General features: G+C 44.2%; 2 protein-coding genes across 4 annotated transcripts in view; one reads left to right on the forward strand and one right to left on the reverse strand.

The window, feature by feature from the left end:
- Positions 1–2438, reverse strand: part of LIMD2 (LIM domain containing 2) — a 54460-nt gene extending 52022 nt beyond the window's left edge. The window contains exon 1 of one of the 3 annotated variants that reach the window (XM_073683082.1): positions 2145–2438. The gene's annotated coding sequence lies outside the window, so the exon portion shown is untranslated. The remainder of the gene's footprint in view (positions 1–2144) is intronic. The other 2 variants (XM_073683085.1, XM_073683089.1) reach the window with 2 other exon arrangements.
- RNF113A (ring finger protein 113A) lies at positions 2218–21839 on the forward strand. The gene is made up of 10 exons (XM_073683079.1): positions 2218–2424; positions 4904–4986; positions 5672–5776; positions 6490–6597; positions 8227–8336; positions 9462–9568; positions 10320–10409; positions 10879–10972; positions 21492–21598; positions 21714–21839. Exons 1-10 carry the CDS (start codon positions 2310–2312, stop codon positions 21782–21784), a joined length of 990 nt encoding a protein of 329 aa, XP_073539180.1. The 5' UTR covers positions 2218–2309; the 3' UTR covers positions 21785–21839.
- The last annotated feature ends 147 nt before the right edge of the window (positions 21840–21986 follow it).

The following is a 21986-nucleotide window of genomic DNA, read 5'->3' on the forward strand; positions in this document are numbered from 1 at the left end:
CACATGGAGCCATTACAGGTAAGAGGAGTATATGGCGCCGGAGATCACCGGTGCCATACTTACATGACCGGGAGGAGCATTGCCGCGGCGCCTCTCTTCTGGCCGGAGTCGGAGTGAAGGCGTCAGAATCGGAGCATGCGCTATCCAGCACCATTTTACTGAAGACACATTTGCAGTGTGTCTTCTGCAAAATGGCGCCAGACAGCGCGGTGCTCCGGCGCCGCACTCCTCCCCCGGCCTCCAGCAGAACAGGACACAGCAACGCTGGAGCACAGAGAAGAAAGGTGAGTATAAGTGTTTATTTTTTTTGTATGTGTGCAGAGGAGTACCATGCATACCAGGATTGGGGGGTGAGGGGGCCACACATACCAGGATTGGGGGATGAGGGGTACCACGCATACCAGGATTTGGGGATGAGGGGGCCACACATACCAGGATTGGGGAGTGAGGGGGCCACACATACCAGGATTGAGGGAGGAGGGGTACCATACATACCAGGATTGGGGGATGAGAGGTACCATGCATACCAGGATTGGGGGATGAGGGGGACCATGCATACCAGGATTGGGGGATGAGGGGGACCATGCATACCAGGATTGGGGGATGAGGGGGACCATGCATACCAGGATTGGGGGATGAGGGGGACCATGCATACCAGGATTGGGGGATGAGGGGGACCATGCATACCAGGATTGGGGGATGAGGGGGACCATGCATACCAGGATTGGGGGATGAGGGGGACCATGCATACCAGGATTGGGGGGATGAGGGGGACCATGCATACCAGGATTGGGGGGATGAGGGGGACCATGCATACCAGGATTGGGGGGATGAGGGGGACCATGCATACCAGGATTGGGGGATGAGGGGGACCATGCATACCAGGATTGGGGGATGAGGGGGACCATGCATACCAGGATTGAGGGGTAGAGGGGTACCATGCATACCAGGATTGAGGGGTAGAGGGGTACCATGCATACCAGGATTGAGGGGTAGAGGGGTACCATGCATACCAGGATTGAGGGGTAGAGGGGTACCATGCATACCAGGATTGAGGGGTGAGTGTTACCATGCATACCAGGATTGCGGGGTGAGGGGTACCATGCATACCAGGATTGGGGATGAGGGGTACCATGCATACCAGGATTCGGATGAGGGGCCATGCATACCAGGATAGGGATGAGGGGTACCATGTATACCAGGATAGGGATGAGGGGCACCATGCATACCAGGGTGAGGGGCACCATGCATGCCAGGATTGGGGATGAGGGGTGCCATGCATGCCAGGATTGGGGATGAGGGGTGCCATGCATGCCAGGATTGGGGATGAGGGGTGCCATGCATACCAGGATTGGAGGTGAGGGGGTTCCATGCATACCAGGATAGGGATGAGGCGTGCCATGCATACCAGGATTAGTGGTGAGAGGCGCCATGCATACCAGGATTGGGGGTGAGGGGTGCCATGCATACCAGGATTAGTGGTGAGAGGTGCCATGCGTACCAGGATTGGGGATGAGGGGTTCCATGCGTACCAGGATTGGGGGTGAGGGGTGCCATGCGCACCAGGATTGGGGGTGAGGGGTGCCATGCGTACCAGGATTGAGGGTGAGGGGTGCCATGCGTACCAGGATTGAGGGTGAGGGGTGCCATGCGTACCAGGATTGAGGGTGAGGGGTGCCATGCGTACCAGGATTGGGGGTGAGGGGTGCCATGCGTACCAGGATTGGGGGTGAGGGGTGCCATGCGTACCAGGATTGGGGGTGAGGGGTGCCATGCGTACCAGGATTGGGGGTGAGGGGTGCCATGCGTACCAGGATTGGGGGTGAGGGGTGCCATGCGTACCAGGATAGGGATGAGGGCAGCACATAACAGGGTGGGGGAGCACAAATACCAGGATGGGAGACCATATACCAATAAAAATGCTCACCACCCGGGCGTAGAACGGGCTCAATAGTTAGTAATAGATAGATAGGGAGAGAGAAAAAGATAGATAGATATATGGATAGATAGATAGATAATAGATATATGGATGGACGGATAGATAGAGAATAGATATATGGATGGACGGATAGATAGAGAATAGATATATGGATGGTTGGACAGATAGATAGATAATTACACCGATAACACGCCATTACCGATACCTGTGATTGTCCATGCTGGCAGCTTTCAAGTTGTTGCACTACTGCCAGCGTCCTGCAGGTGTCGCCATTCCAGCCATCTCTAGTGACTCCCTCGCTCCCGCTCTATGGTTCGCTGACGTCATCACGAGCACGACTAACGTGCCAGTCGCTGTTACAAACGTAAACATGGCTGACCCTGGCTCCTCGGTGACGGAGGACTCTAAGACCCCGGTGTGCAGCTTTGTGTTTAAGAAAACGACCAGAAAATTCGCCGGACGGAAGCGGAGAGACGAGGATAAGGGTGAGAGCGAATGGCTGGAAGCATGCACAAAGCATTCTGGGTAACTGACCTTAAAGGGCCCTGCTGTAATATTTCAGGGATGTTCCTCACTTGTTGGACAGCTGGGCTCTTGCCTGTGAGGCTCCAGTGTGGTCACCCAGCTTTCCTACAACTCTGAATGGCAGATCTTGCTATAAATCTTGCTCCGGTCCTCACAGCGCACATTTGTGCTGTCTGCTACAATCTTGGAAATCCCGGCAGCAAGCAGGACTGGAATAGACCACTGTGGCCCCGGATTCATCGTTGTTTTTTCTCCACTTTTCTGGAGTAATTTGCTCTTCTTAGTGACGTTAGTATTTGCGCCTCATTCTCTGTACGGTTTTTGACACTTTTTGAGTCGTCTTTTTGGATTTTTCCTCGACAACTTTGTTCTCCCATCCGGCCATGACCCTGTTTTTAGCCGGATTCGTGAATGCTACTTTTTCAAATGTCTCATTTTTTTCCCTGTGCATCTCTCTCCAGCTTCTGCCTGAAATAAGAATTTTGCAGGAGTTTTTATCATTATTATTTTGTCATAGTGACCAAATTCATTTACATTGCATGCAATTTCGAGGAATTTGGTGCAAAAAAAAAAAAACCCCATCAGTGAATACCACAAAACAGAAAATTGATTTAAAGGGGTTGCCTACAACACAGACAACCCCTTTTCAATCAGCATGTTTCCCCCAGTAACATAACAAGACTAATACTCCTCTCCGGTGCCGTTCCAGCAGGGTCTGCACTCGCTGTCCCGGGGATGACATGACATCCCTGCACCCAATCAGCACTGGCTTCACTCTCCTCGCATTTGGATGTATGAGACATCAAGAGAAAGTGATTGACCAGCCGCAGCTCTGATTCTTGATGTCTGATTCGTCCGAAGGTGGGGAGAGTGAAGACAGAGCTGATTGGGTGCAGGGATGTCACGTGATCCCTGGGACAGCGAGTGCTGACCCTGCTAGAACGGTGCCGGCATCGGAGGTGAGTATAAGTGTTGTTATTTTACTGGGAGAAAACATGCTGATTGTGATGGGGTTGTCCTAATAGTGAACAACCCCTTTAAAAAAAAAAAAAATCACAAATGGTGGATCAGGGCTTAAGTATAAAAGAAAGTTCTAGGACTTGTCATTGTGCAATAAAGGGTTTGTACCGAATGTATAAGTTATCATCAATCAGTAAGAAAGGGGATAACTTACTGATCACTGAGGGTCCGACAGCTCATTCTCTATGGGACTGACAGAGATAGCGGTGCACAGTACTCGGCTATTCCAATAGAAATGAATGGATCAGAAGAGTTAACACTCAGCCTCCGCTCTATTCAGCCGTCCTCGCGGTTGGTGGGGGACACATCCATCAGTAAGTTACTTAATATCCTATCAATAGGGGAGAATTTTAAAGCTTGATACAAACCCTTTAAGACTGCAAACCCCATGGTTCCATTCCCCTTTTATTTGCTGGCATTATGCTGTTAGTGCCAGACATCATAAATATACAGTACAGGCATGGTATGGACACAGAAGATATATCTGCACCCCCCCATAGCTGGCCTCAGCCAGGGGAGTCACTGTCACTTCCCGGCGCCTGCGCAATAGAACCCTGCGGCGCAGTGCACAGAGACGGGACCGGGATGAAACAAAGCGCGCTCTATGTGAGGGAAGTCAGGGAGCACAGTGCACGTCACAGGGCCCTGTGACGTGCAGGGGAGGGGGAAATATGGTAATTAATCACATAGGTGGGGATTGCTTGGCGTTCCCCAGAAACAAAAAAGCCTGTACGAAATAGAATAGATTAAAGCACTTTTCTCTGCAATCAAACCTCTACTATGGGCCATACAGGTAAGTATAGATTTACTTTTCTATACCCTGTATGGCCATAGTAGAGGTCTGATATCGCCCAGGAGGTGACAGATTCCCTTTAACCTTTTAGATGCCATAGTAGGTTCTGACTGTTGAATCTGAGCTTTTTAGACCGAAAGATGAAGGGGTCTCTCTGTTGCTCGGTCAATGTCCAGATGTCACAATCATAGGGTGCCGATATTTTTAAATGAAAGCACCCTTGGTCAGCCACCTGTGTATGGGTTGTAGGCAGAATAGTTTTTTTTTCTAATCATGTGACCACCAAAAGAAATAAAAGTTAATAGAATTAAAACTAAATGTTCAATAAGTTGGTGCAAATAATAAAACTGCAGCTCATCCTGCAAAAACCTAAGCACTCACATGGCTCCACAGACCTGAAAATAGAAAAGGTATGGCTCCTAAAATGTGTCCAAGAACTATATTCACATAAAAAAAAAAATGTTTACAAGTTTTGAATACACCATATGTACCGCAAAAACGAGAACCTGTACGGCGGTGATAACACATGAAAAAGTTATAATGATTTAAATAGAGAAAAATAGATAAATAACATCCTCAAGGAGATAATGTTTTTTGTACTGATTGGTAAAATAATGTCTCTACAGAGAGCAGCGAAGAACAAGATGAGGAAGAAGCGTCTGTGGTCAAGAGGAAGAAGCGGCAGACCCTCAACCCCATGGTGCAGAAGGTAGCGGGGGATCCTTTTAACAAATGAGATTTTTAAAGCGGAGAACCCCTTTAAATATGAGTGGGATGTAAATGTTCTAATAACTTCTGTGATGAAGGTGAAAAGTCCTCATGGCAACACTTCATGTTGTAGTTTCTAGCCTTTTTCATGCTTATTATGGAGACTTATTTTTTTTACATCATCATCAAATTCCAGCCTTTTAGGATGTGGATATTTTCAAGGATGTTGAAATGGAGCTACAGTTTTCCTTTGATGAGGCTAACTAAGGCCAGTAAGTGTTGTAATGAGGATCTAAGGCCACGTTCACACATTCAGTATTTGATCAGTATTTCACATCAGTATGTGTAAGCCATAACCAGGAGTGGGTGATAAATACAGAAGTGGTGACGTGTTTCTATTATACTTTTCCTCTGATTGTTCCTCTCCTGATTTTTAGCTTACATATACTGAACGTGTGAACGTGGCCTAATAGTACAACTGCAGGTCTGCCACATCAAGCAAAGATTATTTCTTCGTACCAAACCCCACTCCTGGGCATGACACAATTGAGAAGACGAGCCCAGTTCTCCTGTTCCTATTACTATGAAGCCTGGAAAGCCGGCATTATCACAAGTGTTCCTGGTTTTGCAGTTTCCCTGTTCTGCGGTGGTAATTACACTTCATCTTTTTTTTTTTTTTTTTTCAGACAAAACAAAGGGTGAAGGAGGCAGAGTATAAAGTGAGCAGCAGCGACGAGGAGGAAAAGCCATCCAGCTCCATAAGTGTGTCTTATAAATCTACACGGTCAGCGGTGAGAAGATCCTTATACCTATCCGAAGACTATTCTTTCCTTGTTTTTCACCCGATATTTACTTCCGGCCATTACCGGAGCTTATAACAGCTGATCGCTGGGGGTGATCAGTACAGCATAATTATCATAGTGGATAATTTTAGGAGCCTGCAGTTGCCACTAGGGGGAGTTTAGCAGCTTTTGTGCATTTGGATTTAAAGGGTACCTGTCATCCTATTTTTCCATATAGAAGTATTGCTATGGCTGTATAGGAGCTGGTCCCCCAATGAAAATTATGTCTTTTATGTAGATATCTGATGTACCCGTCACCATAAATCTAGTGTAGCCATATGCAACCCAGAATGGAAGTGCACTAGTGGCAGATAACAGATTCCCTTTAACATTGACTTGTATAAATCTATCAAGGAGCTCCCCTTAGTGGTGGTTGCAGGGTGCTAGAATTGTATAATTTATAAAAGGGTTGCCCAAGATTAGAAAGATAGGGCTGCTTTCTGTCAGGAACAGAGCCACCCCTGACCATGGGTTGTGTCTGGTATTGAACCTCAGTCCCATTGAAACAAATGGAGCTGAGCTGCAATATCATGCACAACCCATGGTTCTGAAAGAAAGAAAGCAGCCATGTTTTTCTAATCCTGCATAACCCTTTTAGTTGTGAAAGGAAGCAGAGAATGTAGTCTGTTAGTTTCATTAAACCTTTATTCGTTGCTTTTCAGAAACCTGTAGGTCCAGATGACATGGGAGCAACAGCCACGTATGAGCTGGACACAGAGAAAGACAAGGATGCACAGGCGATATTTGAAAGGAGCCAAAAAGTACAGGAGGTAAGTAGAAAGACCACATGAAAGCTGGCCAAGGCTAGGTAAGATATGTTTCCCTTCCTTTAGCAGCTGCACAGGAACCACTGAGACTTGTATCTCTTCTCAAAAATAGTATGGTGAATGAATGGAGAGAAAATTGCAGAGCAGCAAATGAATGGCAAGAAATGAATGGGGATCCATGCACGCACAGCCACCTCTACATTCCCAGCAGTGTGCCAAGGGGCCCCATTCTGTGAATAGATAGTTTTAGGACATTTTAAATGGTCACTTTTTAATTTCTATAAACTTAGGTTCATCTGATGATTAATCCAATGGCTAAAAAATTGTGACCTATTTCATTCATTCAAGATGCTGTTTTCAGCTCCCGCAAAAATTACTCCAAAGTGCTGTCCACTAGGTGTCTCCTTTCCCTCCTTTCTAACTTGCTGTTCATCGTCTGTTGTCAAGTGATCTCTAGGGGCAAAGACCCCAAGGTAGATTATAGGAAGTGTGGGAGGGGGTTTGTCTCTCTGCTCCTGCTCTGTCTGTCTAACTGCATATATGCGTAAGAGAGGCAGGCTTTCAGCTCAGTACGTGCAAGCCATTGATCAATGAGATGAGCATTGCTGGGAATTGAGGAGAAAAGAAGTTCCTGCACCTATACATTTTAGACTGGTATGTTCATCAACAGCTGTTTTACCTTACTGTTGGAGGTTTAAGGAAGAAAGACTATTAGGCTATGTTCACATGTTTCTTGCTGCTTTACATCTGAATCCAAAACCTGATCTCTTGGCAGTAAAAAAAAAACGCAGACAAAAAGCATGTTTTGCTGGCTTTTTTGCTGCTTTTCTTGCTGCGTTTTCAGGATCCCAAAGTTGAGCTTTGCTTCCACCACACAAGCATGAACAATGCAAGGTGTTAGGCCACCAATGGAAGACATGCGTGAAAGCATCAAATATTTTTTGGAAAAAAAAGGGCAATTTGATCAAACTATTTAGTGGAAAAAGATTGTTTGGAAAACAAATAGTCACTATTCTGAACAAAAAAGTTCATAGGAGTTCATGGTTTACCTTAAGACGTTGGCATAGCATTGAGATGATCAGGCAATGCTTACTTCGTACATATCACTAATTTAATTAAACTGTACTAATCCTAACAGCCATTCTCAGGTGAGGAGACCAAGACATTATGGGTTAAACTTGAGAAAATCACAAAAATAAATGTTTGAACTCGGTCAGGAAAATAAAACAAGCGTGTGCATGAGATTTCTGTAATTTCATAGCTTTTACTGGTACTGTAAAAAGCAGCTTTTAATTTGCATCAAGAACGCAATGTGCGAACATAGCCTTACTTTGGATTTTGTTGAAATGACATTTGCTTTTACTAGCTAGAGAAAAAAAGGGGGTGGGGGACAGAAGGCCTTAATTGCAAAGCAAACCAGAAACTTATTCTGACTTTCTTGAATGTGACATTGCTGCCTCTCTACTTTCCTCCCCAAGTCTCCAGGATGTGAATATATTGGTAACCACATCAGTAGAGATCCAAAAAGTCTCCATTTAACCTTGTTACCCTCTATTATGTGAAAACAGTTTGACAGGTTGATCACCACAGCCACATGAGCAATGACTTTTTATTTTTGTGTTCTTCGCTTAGGAACTGAAGGGTAAGGAAGATGATAAGATCTATCGTGGTCTGCACAATTACCAGAAATTCATCAAACCTAAAGACACGTCCTTGGGGAATGCATCTTCCGGCATGGTCAGGTATTGATGTTCATGATATTCTCACAGTGCTATCATCATGCTAAACCTTATGTCTAAAGTACAGAGGGAGTTTTAGTTGCTCTCGCTATTCAAGAGGTTATCTAGGGTCACAGTATTGAAGAGTCATGCTTAAAATAGGTCACAATAGCAGATCAATAGGGGTCCAACTGTTGACTTTCCCCAGCAATCAACTGTTTGACCAGGCCGCTGTGTTTGTGCCAGCTATATTGTTACCTGCACACAGTTTACTTCACGTCAGTGGACAGTACTGCAAAGTCAAGCAGACACTACTAAGTAGGCAACATGCAGGTATACAGAGCAGTGTATACAGTGAAGGTCAGAGGACAAGCATCACAGCACCTATCAATCAGCAGGCTGATGGGGGTGCCAAGAGTCAGGACCCCAACAATCTGATTGATGGCCGGTAAGGAGTGGTAGCATATAGCTCCTCCTCATCACCGGAAGTGTCATGGTCATAAAAGAAGTCCATTTAATCCTAAAATTCATCTATGATTTCTAATTTATCCTGAAAATAGGGTTATTGTTGGGAAATCCCTGAAGTCATTAGCATACTTTTAAAGGGGTTTTCTCAAAATCCATATTGGTTAAAATTGTAAAAACAAGAAACTTCTCCATTTCTATCTTATTAAAAATACTCTGTTCTTAAGAATGGAGGGTTTCTTAGTTTGTTTAGTTTATTGTCCACCTTGCAGTCTACTAAAAGGCACTCCAGGGAAATTAAGGTTACAACAGCGGTGGAGAGGGGCGACCAAGGAGAAAACCCGTTAAATGGGGGATTGTTATAAGTTTCCAAATATTTAATAGTTTAATATTTAAAAGCGGTTTGACCAGAAAAATGGAAAAGGTTATGAGGAGACAAAGATTTTTCTGGAGAGTAAGCAGGAAAGAGACCCTTCATTTGGAGGCTGCACATAGAACAGCCATTCTTGATTATTTGTATGGATGGAAAGGTTATGCGAAATGGCAACACAACTTTTGTCACATGGATGTGTAAAATACGTCTACTTTATTAAATGTCTGTAAAAAAACAAAACCCTAAAAAACATGAAGTCTGTTTCAAATCCACATCCATCATCATTCTACATACATTGTATTTTATGACAGGAAAGGTCCTATTAGGGCCCCAGAACATCTAAGGGCCACAGTGCGATGGGACTACCAACCAGATATTTGTAAAGATTACAAGGAAACTGGATTTTGTGGCTTTGGAGGTGAGTGCAGGCGGACGTCTTGTCTGTACATAATGTGCGTGCCATTAAGCTAGATAATAGAAAAGCTGCAGAGAAACAACACATCTATTACTTTCCTATTCTACCCTAGTTCATTAAAATTCGTGAAATTGACCCCATCAATTCCTTATACTGCTAGGGAAGACTTATTTTGATTTTATTTTTTGCGTATCCATAGACTTGAATGGGTGAGTCTCATCCGATTTATGGAAAAAACTAGCGCATGCTGCGATTTATTATTTTTTTTTTTTACTTCCACGTGCAGATTTGGTCAGTGAAAAAAATCACTTATCTGCACTGTCCCATTGAATAACATTGGTCCGAGAGCTGTCTGTTTGGTCCGAGTGCTATCTGTGAAAAAAAAACGGTCATGTGAATGAACCCTTATAGTAAGGTGCATTCTGTAGTCCAAAAAATACAGTGATCATAGGAAATCGATCAGACAGTGAGTTAAGAAATTCCTGACTAACAACAAAACTAACAGTAGACTTTATATTTTTTTACTTTCTGAAGATCCTTTTTTTTTTTATCACTGTTCGGGTATGCACAGTATGTCATAATTCACAATGATTTTTAATGTAACATGTCCAGTTTGTTATCTTTATTTTTTTTTTTATAACTTGGCACCACCTAGTGGCTGTATTCATGTATTGCACCTTAGTAACGGATTTCTCGTTATTTGCTTAGGACTCAGACTTTTATGTTATCTTTTCCTTTTTGTTTTTCATTTCAGATAGCTGTAAATTTCTTCACGACCGCTCCGACTACAAACATGGCTGGCAGCTAGAGCGAGAGCTGGAGGAGGGACGTTATGGCGCCAACGGTATGAAGTAACTTTATTTCCCATTGTTCAATAATGGTCACCTTCTACGTTAATATTATTGTCCCACTTCCAGATTTTAGAACATTTTATGTAAATAAATGAAGGTGTAGGGGGGATATGTTCTTCCCTCCCACCTAGACAGAGACCTCAAACATATATAGGATGTGGCTAAGCAGACTGTTATGATTGGGAAAGCTTCATGTAGTAAAATTACAGGAGGAAAGATTTTCTCCTGTAAGGGTGTGTTCACATTGCATTTATGCACCCGTTCATTGGCCCTGTCGGGGCTTAGGTCCGAACCCCCCGCAAAACGAGATTCGGGCGCATGCGCCGACTGGGCCATAGACTATAATGGTGCCGGCAGAGCAAACGTGCGCTCTTCCGTACATGCCTACTGGAGACGGACAACCATAAAACTACGTAATAATAATGGCTTCACAACCGTATCAATTTGTACATTGTTTTCTAGATGAGGAGAATTATGAGGTGAGCAGCGATGAAGAAGACTTGCCCTTTAAATGTTTCATCTGCAGAGATACCTTCAAGAACCCGATCATTACAAAGTAAGTTAAGCAGGAGGGTGGCATTATAGTAGTCCAATGTGAGGAGAGATCAGAAGAAACCAGTAAAGTATTATTAGTGGTATTCTTAACCACTTCGCGCCAGAGCCTGTTTTTGCCTTCGTGACCGGGCCAATTTTTTCAATTCTGACCACTGCCAGTTTTTGAGGTAATTACTCTGGAACGCTTCAACGTATTCCCCTGATTCTGAGATTGTTTCTTCGTGACATATTGTACTTCATGATTGTGGTAACATTTCTTCGCTATCACTTGTGTTTATTTGTGAAAAAATCGGAAATTTGGCGAAAATTTTGAAAATTTTGCAATTTTCAAACTTTGAATTTTTATGCCCTTAAATAAGAGAGATATGTCACACAAAATAGTTAATAAATAACATTTCCCACATGTCTACTTTACATCAGCACAATTTTGGAACCAAAATTTTTTTTTGTTAGGGAGCTATAAGGGTTAAAAGTTGACCAGTGATTTCTCATTTTTCCAACAAAATTTACAAAACCATTTTTTTAGGGACCACATCATATTTGAAGTCACTTTGAGGAGCCTTTATGACAGAAAATACCCAAAAGTGACACCATTCTAAAAACTGCACCCCTCAAGGTGCTCAAAACCACATTCAAGAACTTTATTAACCCTTCAGGTGCTTCACAGGAATTTTTGGAATGTGGAAGAAAAAAATGAACATTTAACTTTTTTCACAAAAATGTTACTTTAGACCCAATTTTTTTTATTTTCACAGGGGTAACATGAAAAAATGGACCCCAAATTTTTTTGTGCAATTTCTCTTGAGCGTGCTGATACCCCATATGTGAGGGAAAACCACTGTTTGGGCGCACGGCAGGGTTCGGAAGGGAAGGAGCGCCATTAGACTTTTTGAATGTAAAATTTGTCTGAATAATTAGCCGACGCCATGTTGCGTTTGGAGAACTCCTGATGTGCCTAAACAGTGGAAACCCCCCACAAGTGACACCATTTTGGAAACTAGACCCCTTAGGGAACTTATCTAGATGTGTGGTGAGCACCTTGAACCCCAAGGTGCTTCACAGAAGTTTATAATATTGAGCCGTAAAAATAAAATTTTCACATTTTTCCCTCAAAAAATGTTTTTCATTCCTTAATTTTGTATTATCATAAGGGTAACAGGATAAATTGCACCATGAAATTTATTGTGCAATTTCTCCTGAACACGCCGATACCCCATATGTGGAGGCAATTTACTGTTTGGGCACATGGCAGGGTTTGAAAGGGAAGGAGCGCCATTTGACTTTTTGAATGTAAAATTTGTTTGAATAATTAGCGGACGCCATGTCGCATTTGGGGAGCCCCTGATGTGCCTAAACAGTGGAAACCCCCCACAAGTGACACCATTTTGGAAACTAGACCCCTTAGGGAACTTATCTAGATGTGTGGTGAGCACCTTGCACCCCCAGCTGCTTCACAGAAGTTTATAATATTGAGCCGTAAAAATAAAATTTTCACATTTTTCCCATAAAAAATGTTTTTCATTCCCTAATTTTGCATTATCATAAGGGTAACAGGATAAATTGCACCATGAAATTTGTTGTACAATTTCTCCTGAGTACGCCGATACCCCATATGTGGGGGAAAACCACTGCTTTGGTGTACGGCAGGGTTTGGAAGAGAAAGGAGCGCTATGTTGGCTGGGATAGGCAGCAGATACCATGTCACATTTGAAGAGTCGCTGACCTGCCAAAACAGCAGAAACCCCCACAAGTGACCCCATTTTGTAAACTACACCTCTCAAGGAATTCATCTAGGGAAGTAGTGAGTATTTTTTAATTTTAAATTTATCCCATTGGGCAGTGAAAAAATCATAATTATATTTTTACCACAAAAAAATGTTTTACCCTCAGATTTTACATTTTCACACAGGGCAATGGGTAAAAATGGTGCCGAAATGTGTCACACAATTTCTTCTAAAAGTGTCAATACCCCATATGTGGCTGTATCGTACCGCTCAGCCATACGGCGAGATCTGGGAGGGACGGAGCGCTATTTGACAATTGGAGAACAAATTATTGTAGAATAGGCATTTGGATTTGGGACCACAAAATTTTCTGAATTTCTTTTGGGGGGCAAGGACCATTTTGCTTTTCCAGAGCCTTTCTGCTACCAGTAACTTGGAAGTCCCTTATATTTTTAACAGATGACGGACCTGAGTGGGGACTAGCTTTTTTTGAGGACTGAGTTGAAGCTTTTATTGGGAACATTTTACGTAACATTTATCCGGCGCTCTAGGCTGAGCACTTACATCGGGGTTTCCATCTAAATTTCCAAGTGATGTAATTCAGATGAAACCCCTGCAGGATCCATTCACTATAATGAGGCAGCAGAGTTACTCTGGACTCCGTCTGGCCTATGTTTAGTGGTGTCCTTTTTTTCAGAAGTGCACAAAACTGTGGCCAACCGCACTTTTATGCACGCCTAAAACAAATGACACCGTGGGATCCCAGGCTAGACGGCGTCCACAGTGGCCTATATCTGCCTCATTACAGGGAATCTTCCATCATGGGTTCTGGCTGAATCACGTATTTCAGAGATTTACACGGAAACTCTGGTGTAAGTGCTCAGCGCAGAGCACAGGATAAATGTGGGCAGAGCCTTACTGGGATCTTTGGGAGACATAATAAACAAATCAGTAGCAGGTGAATAATATTTGTTTTATTTATTTTTTATGCCATTCCTAGTGTGATATAACTGATTAGATTACTTTATTCTTCGGGTCGGTGCGATTACAGAGATACCAGATTTATATCGGGTTTTTATGACTGACAGCTGTCACACACTAAAATATGCTTTTTTTGCAAAATCTAGTTTTTGCATCACCATATTTTGAGAGCTATAATTTTTCCATATTTCGGCCGATAGAGTCATGTGACGGCTTGTTTTTTGCGGGACGAGTTGACATTTTTATTGGAACCATTTTTGGGTACGTGACATTTTTTGATCGCTTTCTATTCCGTTTTTTGGGAGGTAAAGTTAACAAAAACAAACACTTCAGGAATTGTTTTTTGAGGTTTTTTTTTATGCCGTTCTGCGTGTGGTAAAAGTGATCAGGCAGCGTTATTCTTCGGGTCAGTACGTTTACAGCGATACTACACTTACTGTATTTTTTTTATGTTTTGGCGCTTTTACACAATAAAACAATTTTATAGAAAAAAAAATATTTTTTTTGCATTGCTTTATTCTGAGCGCTATAACTTTTTTATTTTTCGGCTGATGGAGCTGTATGGCGGCCTTTTTTTGCGGAACAAGATGAAGTTTTCAGTGGTACCATTTTTATTTCTATTCTGCTTTTTGATCGCATTTTTTTCCACTTTTTGTTTGGCGATATGATGAAAAAGCATATTTTTTTGCTCCGTTTTTTATTTATTTTTATTACGGTGTGCACAGAAGGAGTTAATTAGTGTGACAGTTTTATAGCTCGGGTTGTTTCGGACGCGGCGATACCAAATATGTGTACTTTTTTTGGTTTTGTAATAATATACGGATTTATTGGTTTAATTTTTTATTTATTTTGTGATTTTTTTTTTTAATAGTTTAAAAACTTTTTTTTTTACATTTTTACTTAGTCCCTGTATGGGACATTAATTTTTATTTTTCTGATCACTGATCTCATGTAATGTAATAGACATATATTACATTACATGAGATCTTCACTGACTGTTTCAGTCAGTCTCCTGTCTGGCATCAGCTACATACAGGCTAAAGCCAGACAGGAAGGACACCATATATGGCAGAGCTGGAGGCGGTCATGTGACCTCCAGCTGCCATAGCAACCCCAGGTCCTCAAACGAAACGGAGGTCTTCGGAGGTAAGTAAGACGACCCCCTCTCTTCCTGCTGTCTCCTATATGCCGCGATCACTATAGATCGCAGCATATAGAAGACAGCAAAGGGTTAACATCACTGGGACCTGATCTAATCAGGTCCCGATGATGTACCCTGTCAGAGCTAACGCTCTGCACCGGAATCGCAGTGCTTGCAGGACCCTGGGGGTCCTGAGCACTGCGAGACCACCCACCGTTTTTAAATGTCGGCGCTGCACAGAGCCCAGGCAGCGCGGACGTTTATCTACAGTGGGCGGTCGGGAACCGGTTAAGCTATGTCCCCATGGTACAAAAACACATTGGATTTTCTGCTGAGTTTTCGAATGCTGAAAATCGTATACGTTTTACAACCCCATCAAAGTGCATGAGGTTTAAGAAACGTCATGTGTATGCTACAAAATATGACTGCAGCGAAAAACTGAGAAGACCTTCGGTTTGAGATCCGCAACATGTCAATTTTATGCTGAGGGTACAAGTGCAAGTTCCACCATTTGCCATGCAAAGGGGGAAATGTGCATTTTCCCTTCACCCATGACAGCACACCTGAGAGAGGATCCGCCTTTCAAGGACAGGAAACCATCTGAAATAAAAGGGCGGCACCTCTCCCCCGCTTCAGTTGGTTTCCTGTCCTTGATGGGAATCCTCATGAAGTAATCAGGCGGCTGTTATGCTGAAGAAAACATAGGGTTTGTCCCGGCGCTGGAAAAACGGGCTGTTTTGTCTGTGGCGCCGGCCTTCAGGTGCTGGTAGAGCCGTCCGCAGGTTCCCCGGGGACCTGTCGCACGTGCTGGCGCAGGCGGTGCAGAGGTCCTGGGCTTCCGTACACCTCCGCCCTCCCCCAGCCGTCCCTGTGACCGCGGTCATGTGCCTCTGACGTCATGGTGCGGGGCACGCTGGGTAGGGCGTGCCCGATGACGTCGGGGGCGTTCCCGAAGGAAAACATGGCGGCGCCCTGTGTAATGCCAGCCGGCATGGCAAAAACGCTGGCGGCGTTTGGGGAGAACGGCGCCTGGGTGAGGGGCCTAATTACCGGAAGGAGACCGCAGGGACCAGGAGGTGGCTGACTTCGCCCGTCTCCCTATAAAGAGGAGCACCTGGGGTCAGAACACTGCTCGTCATAATGTCTGATATGGAGCAACAGCAGCTGTCGCCATGGCCACAGTCACTACCACCTTCATCGCCACCTCTGTCTGCTCGCCAGTCTAGAGGGTCCAGCGGAAGGAGCAGCAGTCGTCCGAGTCAGAGGGGTAAAGCTTCTCAGGACTCCACGGTCTCCAGGAGGGATACGTCGCTTATCCTGAAAAAGCCTTCAATTCCGGTATCCGCAGTGGCGGGGTGAGTGATCTTCGTGAATGTCACTAGATATTTTTGCTAATGTGCTCCTACTGTGTGTTTAAATCACCAGGAGGAACCCAGGAAAGTAACCGCCAAGAAGCGGAACAGAGAATGTGTCATATGCAAATGCCCGCTAGCAATAGACTGGCAGAAGGAGCTCTGCTCGGACTGCATTCAAAAAACTATTTGTGAGGGTACCCCGAATTTTGCAGCCAGCCTCAGATCGGTTATCAGATCGGAGGTAGCGAGCTCCCTTAAAAGTATTTTGGAAAAAAGAAGGAAAATCATATCTGATCCTTCTTCTGACTCCTCTGTATTATCGGATGGACAGTATCATAGTGGGGCCTCATCCTCATCCTCTTCCTCTTCGGACAGCGATAGAGGGGGGAGACCATGCTTCCCCATAGAAGACAGACAAATTGGTAAAGGCCGTCAGAACCACTATGGGGTTAAAGGAAGATAAATCCGTTAAGTCCCTAGAAGATATCATGTTTGCAGGGTTAGAAGAAAAGAAAAAACGCACCTTCCCGGTGAACGCTAAGGTCCAGGCACTTATCAATAGAGAATGGAGGAAACCTGAGAAAGTAGGAGCCTTGCCTTCATCCTCAAAGAGAAAGTATCCCTTTGACCTAAAGGACTCTGAGAACTGGGACAAGGTGCCAAAAATTGACGCTGCAGTGTCTAGATCATCAAAAAGATCGGCACTCCCTCTTGAAGACTCAGGGGTACTTAGAGACCCCTTAGACAAGAAGGCGATACCTTTTTAAAACATGCCTGGGAATCCGCAGCAGGAGGTCTAAAGCCAGCTATTGCAGGAACATGTACCGCTCGTTCCCTTATGGTATGGTTACAACAATTGGAAGATCAGCTGAAAAATAAAAAGACCTCAAGGGAAAAAATTCTAGCCAGCCTCCCCATGTTACACGGTGCAGCTGCCTTCCTAGTAGATACCTCTGCTGACTCAGTAAAACTGGCAGCCAGGTCGGCTGGATTATCAAACGGGGCTAGACGAGCTCTGTGGCTCAAGGGATGTCCTGGGGACTTACAATCAAAGTCTAGACTGTGTTCTATCCCCTGTGACGGCCAATTTCTCTTTGGCAAAAAAATTGGACGATGTCCTTGAGAAAGCAAGTGACAGGAAAGGAAGGTTCCCTGGTTTTCGGCGGATGCCAGAAAGACCTATTTTCGGAGGGGGAAATTTAGTAGAGGTCGCCCCCCGGGAGAAAAAAGAAAGTGGGATTTTAAGAACAAAAAAGAGTCTGGATATATGTTCGGGGGTCCCTCCGCTGCCTCCAAAAAGCCTCCACAATGACGCCAGGCCACAAGTTGGAGGGAGACTTTCTCATTTTTTTCATGCATGGGAAAACATTTCTTCCAGTCCCTGGGTCCTCAACATAGTAAGAGGTGGACTACGGATTTAATTCCTTCAGCAGCCATACCGCTTGTTTGTGATAACTCCGGTAAGAAAATCCCCAGACGAACAACTGGCCCTAGAATCTGAGATCTTGAGCCTGTTGAACAAGCAAGTGCTATGCGAGGTTCCGGTCAGTCAAAAAGGAAGGGGATTTTATTCCCCTCTCTTTTTAATAAAAACGGACGGTTCATTCAGAACTATTATAAATCTAAAGGGCCTCAACCGGGTTGTAAACAACCATACGTTCAAAATGGAGTCAATAAACTCAACAATAAAGCTTCTTTTTCACAATTGCTTTATGGCAGTGATAGATCTCAAAGACGCGTACTATCACGTCCCAATTCACCCAGGTCATCAAAGGTGTCTAAAGGTTGCTCTTTACATTCAAGGAAGTCTCAGACACTTCCAGTTCCAAGCTCTTCCCTTCGGGTTGTCGATTGCTCCAAGAGTATTCACCAAGCTGATAGCCGAGGTAACAGCCTTTCTCCGCATTCAGAATACAGTAATAATACCATATCTGGACGACTTACTTATAGTGGGGAATTCAGAGAGCCACTGTATTTCACAACTGAATCAAGTCATGGCTGTCTTGCAGAACTTAGGCTGGATGATCAATGCCTAAAAATCAAGGCTAGAGCCCGCAAGGATCCAGGCCTTTCTGGGGTTTACCCTAAACTCAGAGAGTCAGACTTGTCTTCTACCCGATAGCAAAATAGACAAAGTCACAAATTTGGTGTCAGCTGCCATACACACCCCAGACATGTCCTTAAGGAAGGCTAGGTACGCTAACATCATGCATTCCGGCGGTCAAGTGGGCCCAATTTCACACAAGAAACCTTCAGTGGGAAATCTTGTCAGCACAAAGATTGTTAAAAGGGTATTTAGAAGGAAAGGTACATCTCTCCTTGCGAACCAGGGACGCCATCTTGTGGTGGACAGACAGGCCAAATTTATCTCGGGGGGGGTGTCCAGTGGGACACACCAGTACAGGATATCATCACGACCGATGCAAGCAATTCGGGGTGGGGCGCACACCTAGAAAATCACATGATTCAAGGCCCTTGGTCATTCATAGAGGAAAAGGGGTCATCAAATCTAAAAGCGCTATGGGCGGTGAGAAACGCTTTAGAAGGCTTCCTCCCTTTACTCCAGGGTCACCATGTTCGGGTTATGTCGGACAGCAGAACCACTGTGGCCTACATAAACCACCAGGGGGGAACAAGATCTTATTCTCTTCTGGAAGCAGTAGGCAGGTTTTTTCAGATAGTGGAGAAAAATCTTTTATCTCTCACAGCGCTACACATACGAGGAATAGACAACACAAAAGCAGACTTCCTAAGCCGCAACAAGTTGAGACAAGGGGAATGGGCCCTGAATCCCAGAGTATTCCATCAGACAGTACAGCTGTGGGGTCTACCAGAAATAGATTTGTTCGCCGACAAAAACAACAGGAAAGTGGAGAAATTCTGCTCAATAGACCCAAGGGGAAACCCTTTGGCAATAGATGCTCTCCAGATTCCTTGGAGCTTCAAGTTGGCCTATGCATTCCCGCCAATAGCTATGATACCTCTGGTGGTGAGGAAGATCAGGAAGGATCAAGCGAGAGTGATTCTCATAGCCCCCTTCTGGCCAAAGAGACCATGGTTCTCCCTTTTGAGGATGATGTCACAATCAGACCCATGGATTCTACCAGAGACCCCGGACCTTCTAGCTCAGGGACCAATATTCCATTCTCAAGTGAAGGGTTTCCACCTAGCAGCATGGAATTTGAGAGGGCAATATTGACGGGCAAAGGGTTTTCATCAGGTTTAGTGTCTACTCTATTAAAAAGTAGAAAGCCCATAACCACCAAAATCTATGGTAGAACATGGAGAAAATGTTTACATTTTCTAGGAAAGCCATTAAGCCAAAAACCTCCAATTAAATCCATCCTGGAGTTCTTACAGAAGGGGTTTGAGTTAGGTCTAGCTACCAGTACACTTAAGGTCCAGGTTTCTGCCTTGGGTGCGCTATATAACCATAACCTTGCAGCCAATAAATGGATTACAAGGTTCATTAAATCCTGCGGTAGATCTTGGCCAATCTCAATACCCAAAGTTCCTCCATGGAACCTAAATTTAGTACTTGACACACTAACTATGGAACCCTTTGAACCAGTTCAGGAGTTGTCCGCGAAATACATAACTCTCAAAACAATTATTTTACAGGCTCTATCCATAAATCCTCCATATACGCAAATATTTGAGGATAGAATAGTATTGAGGCCTGATCCAGCCTACCTTCCTAAGGTTGCGCTCAAGTTTCATAGATCGCAGGAAAGTGTTCTGCCCTCCTTTTGTAACAGCCCAAAGAACCCAGGGGAGCAAAAGTTTCATAACCTTGATGTTAGAAGGGCTCTATTACAATACATATAGGTAACTAGCCAGTGGAGGCGTAGCCAATCCCTGTTCGTAGCCTTCCAGGGGAGTAGGAAGGGGTATGGGGTGACGAAAGCAACTATAGCCAGATGGATTAGGGAGGCCATTTGCTAAGCCTACTCTACAAGTAGCACCCTGATCCCGGATGGCATCAAAGCTCACTCCACCAGGGCCATGGCTACCTCCTGGGCAGAGAAGGCAGAGGTATCGATAGATCAAATCTGTAAGGCCGCTACATGGTCATCACCATCAACCTTTTTCAAACACTACCGTTTGGATCTATCCTGCCTATCTGACTTAACCTTTGGTAGAAGGGTGCTACAAGCGGTGGTCCCTCCCTAAGGTGTTTCTTTCTCAAATTCTCTCAGGTGTGCTGTCATGGGTGAAGGGAAAACACCAAGGTTACTTACCGGTAGCTGGTTTTTCCAGAACCCATGACAGCACCCATATATTCCCCCCCTTCTCTCTCACCATATGGGTGTGTTGGGTGTTATTTGATATGGTGTTGGATTTGTGTTTAACTCTTTTTTTTTTTATGGAGGTCCTCTCAATGCTCTGTAACCAACTGAAGCGGGGGAGAGGTGCCGCCTTTTTATTTCAGATTGTTTCCTGTCCTTGAAGGGCGGATCCTCTCTCAGGTGTGCTGTCATGGGTTCTGGAAAAACCGGCTACCGGTAAGTAACCTTGGTGTTTTCAGCATCGATATTAGTATCCCTGTGGGAACTGTGCTTTCGGGTGGTCCACACCAAATACATTCTGTGGGAACATAGCCTTAATAACATCTTTCATTATTGTAAGGTCACCATAGTCATAAAGGTGTGCTTTTAAAGGGGTTGTTCCTTTTGAGTAAATGAATATCCCCTGCTGCAGGTTATTATAAAGAAACAAGCCATGGTGTATTCATCTTCCCCAGGTCCACTGCCGAGTCTCCGCTAATGCTATGGTGTCTGGCTGTTAAAGTGATGTCAATGCCAGTCGGTACACTCAGCCAGTGTAAACAGGACTCACAATCTAAGCTGCTGAGCGCACTGATTTGACATGACGTAAGCGCCGCAGCCAAAGTGCAGCAGCCAATGCCAGAACCTGGAAACCTCAGGGAAGATTCACCAGTGGACCAGAGGAAGGGTTGAGTACTGCATGTTTTTTTTCTTTAGGATAACCTGGATTTGGGGCCATTTATTTACTGAAAGGGAAATAAATGGCACCAACTCCAGGTTATCATAAATTAAACCATGCTGTACTCCCCTTCCTCAGGTCCACTGGTGAATCTCCCCTGAGGTTTCCAGATATTATGTGTGTATTCCTTATCAAGAGAAGGGCATAGAAGTACTCATTTGTTGGGAGAATCAATGGCGGCCCAGGACAACACTCTCCCCTGGCTTTTATCCTACACCCTAATACTATTTACCATATAGATTGAGCCTAGAATCTACCTTATTGATTTTAGTTCATTGCCTATTAATTGATCCTGATTGTTTACCTTTCTAGGTGTAAACATTATTTTTGTGAGGGTTGTGCCCTGCAGCATTACCGTAAATCCAAGCGTTGCTATGTCTGCAACACACAAACAAATGGAGTGTTCAACCCAGCTAAAGGTATGTGTACATCACAATGGAATAGGCTGGAGCCATGCTATTCAGTGACTGCGTCCACACAGGCACCATTGTCTTTTTGCATTATACTAATAAACTATATCTTTCCTTGGTTTAGAATTGATTGCAAAGATGGAGAAGCAGAAGGCCGAGCAGGAAGACAGTGATTCCCATGATGAACAGGGTTAGCGGATTTTAAAGCACTTTTTATTTTTGTAAATTCAATAAACTTTATATAAATGTGTGCGTGATCTTTTTCTTCTGATATATCAAAGACACATAATACATACCAAATATCACGTGGAGAGTATTGATTGGGCCGTCCAATGGAAGCGCTAAGAGTTTAGAGGATTACAAGGATTTCAGCACTTACTGTATTTTTCATGCTGAG

The sequence above is a fragment of the Phyllobates terribilis genome, unplaced genomic scaffold (genome assembly GCF_046119375.1).
Source record: "Phyllobates terribilis strain yellow unplaced genomic scaffold, ASM4611937v1 Scaffold_5__5_contigs__length_657084704, whole genome shotgun sequence".
Taxonomy (NCBI): domain Eukaryota; kingdom Metazoa; phylum Chordata; class Amphibia; order Anura; family Dendrobatidae; genus Phyllobates; species Phyllobates terribilis.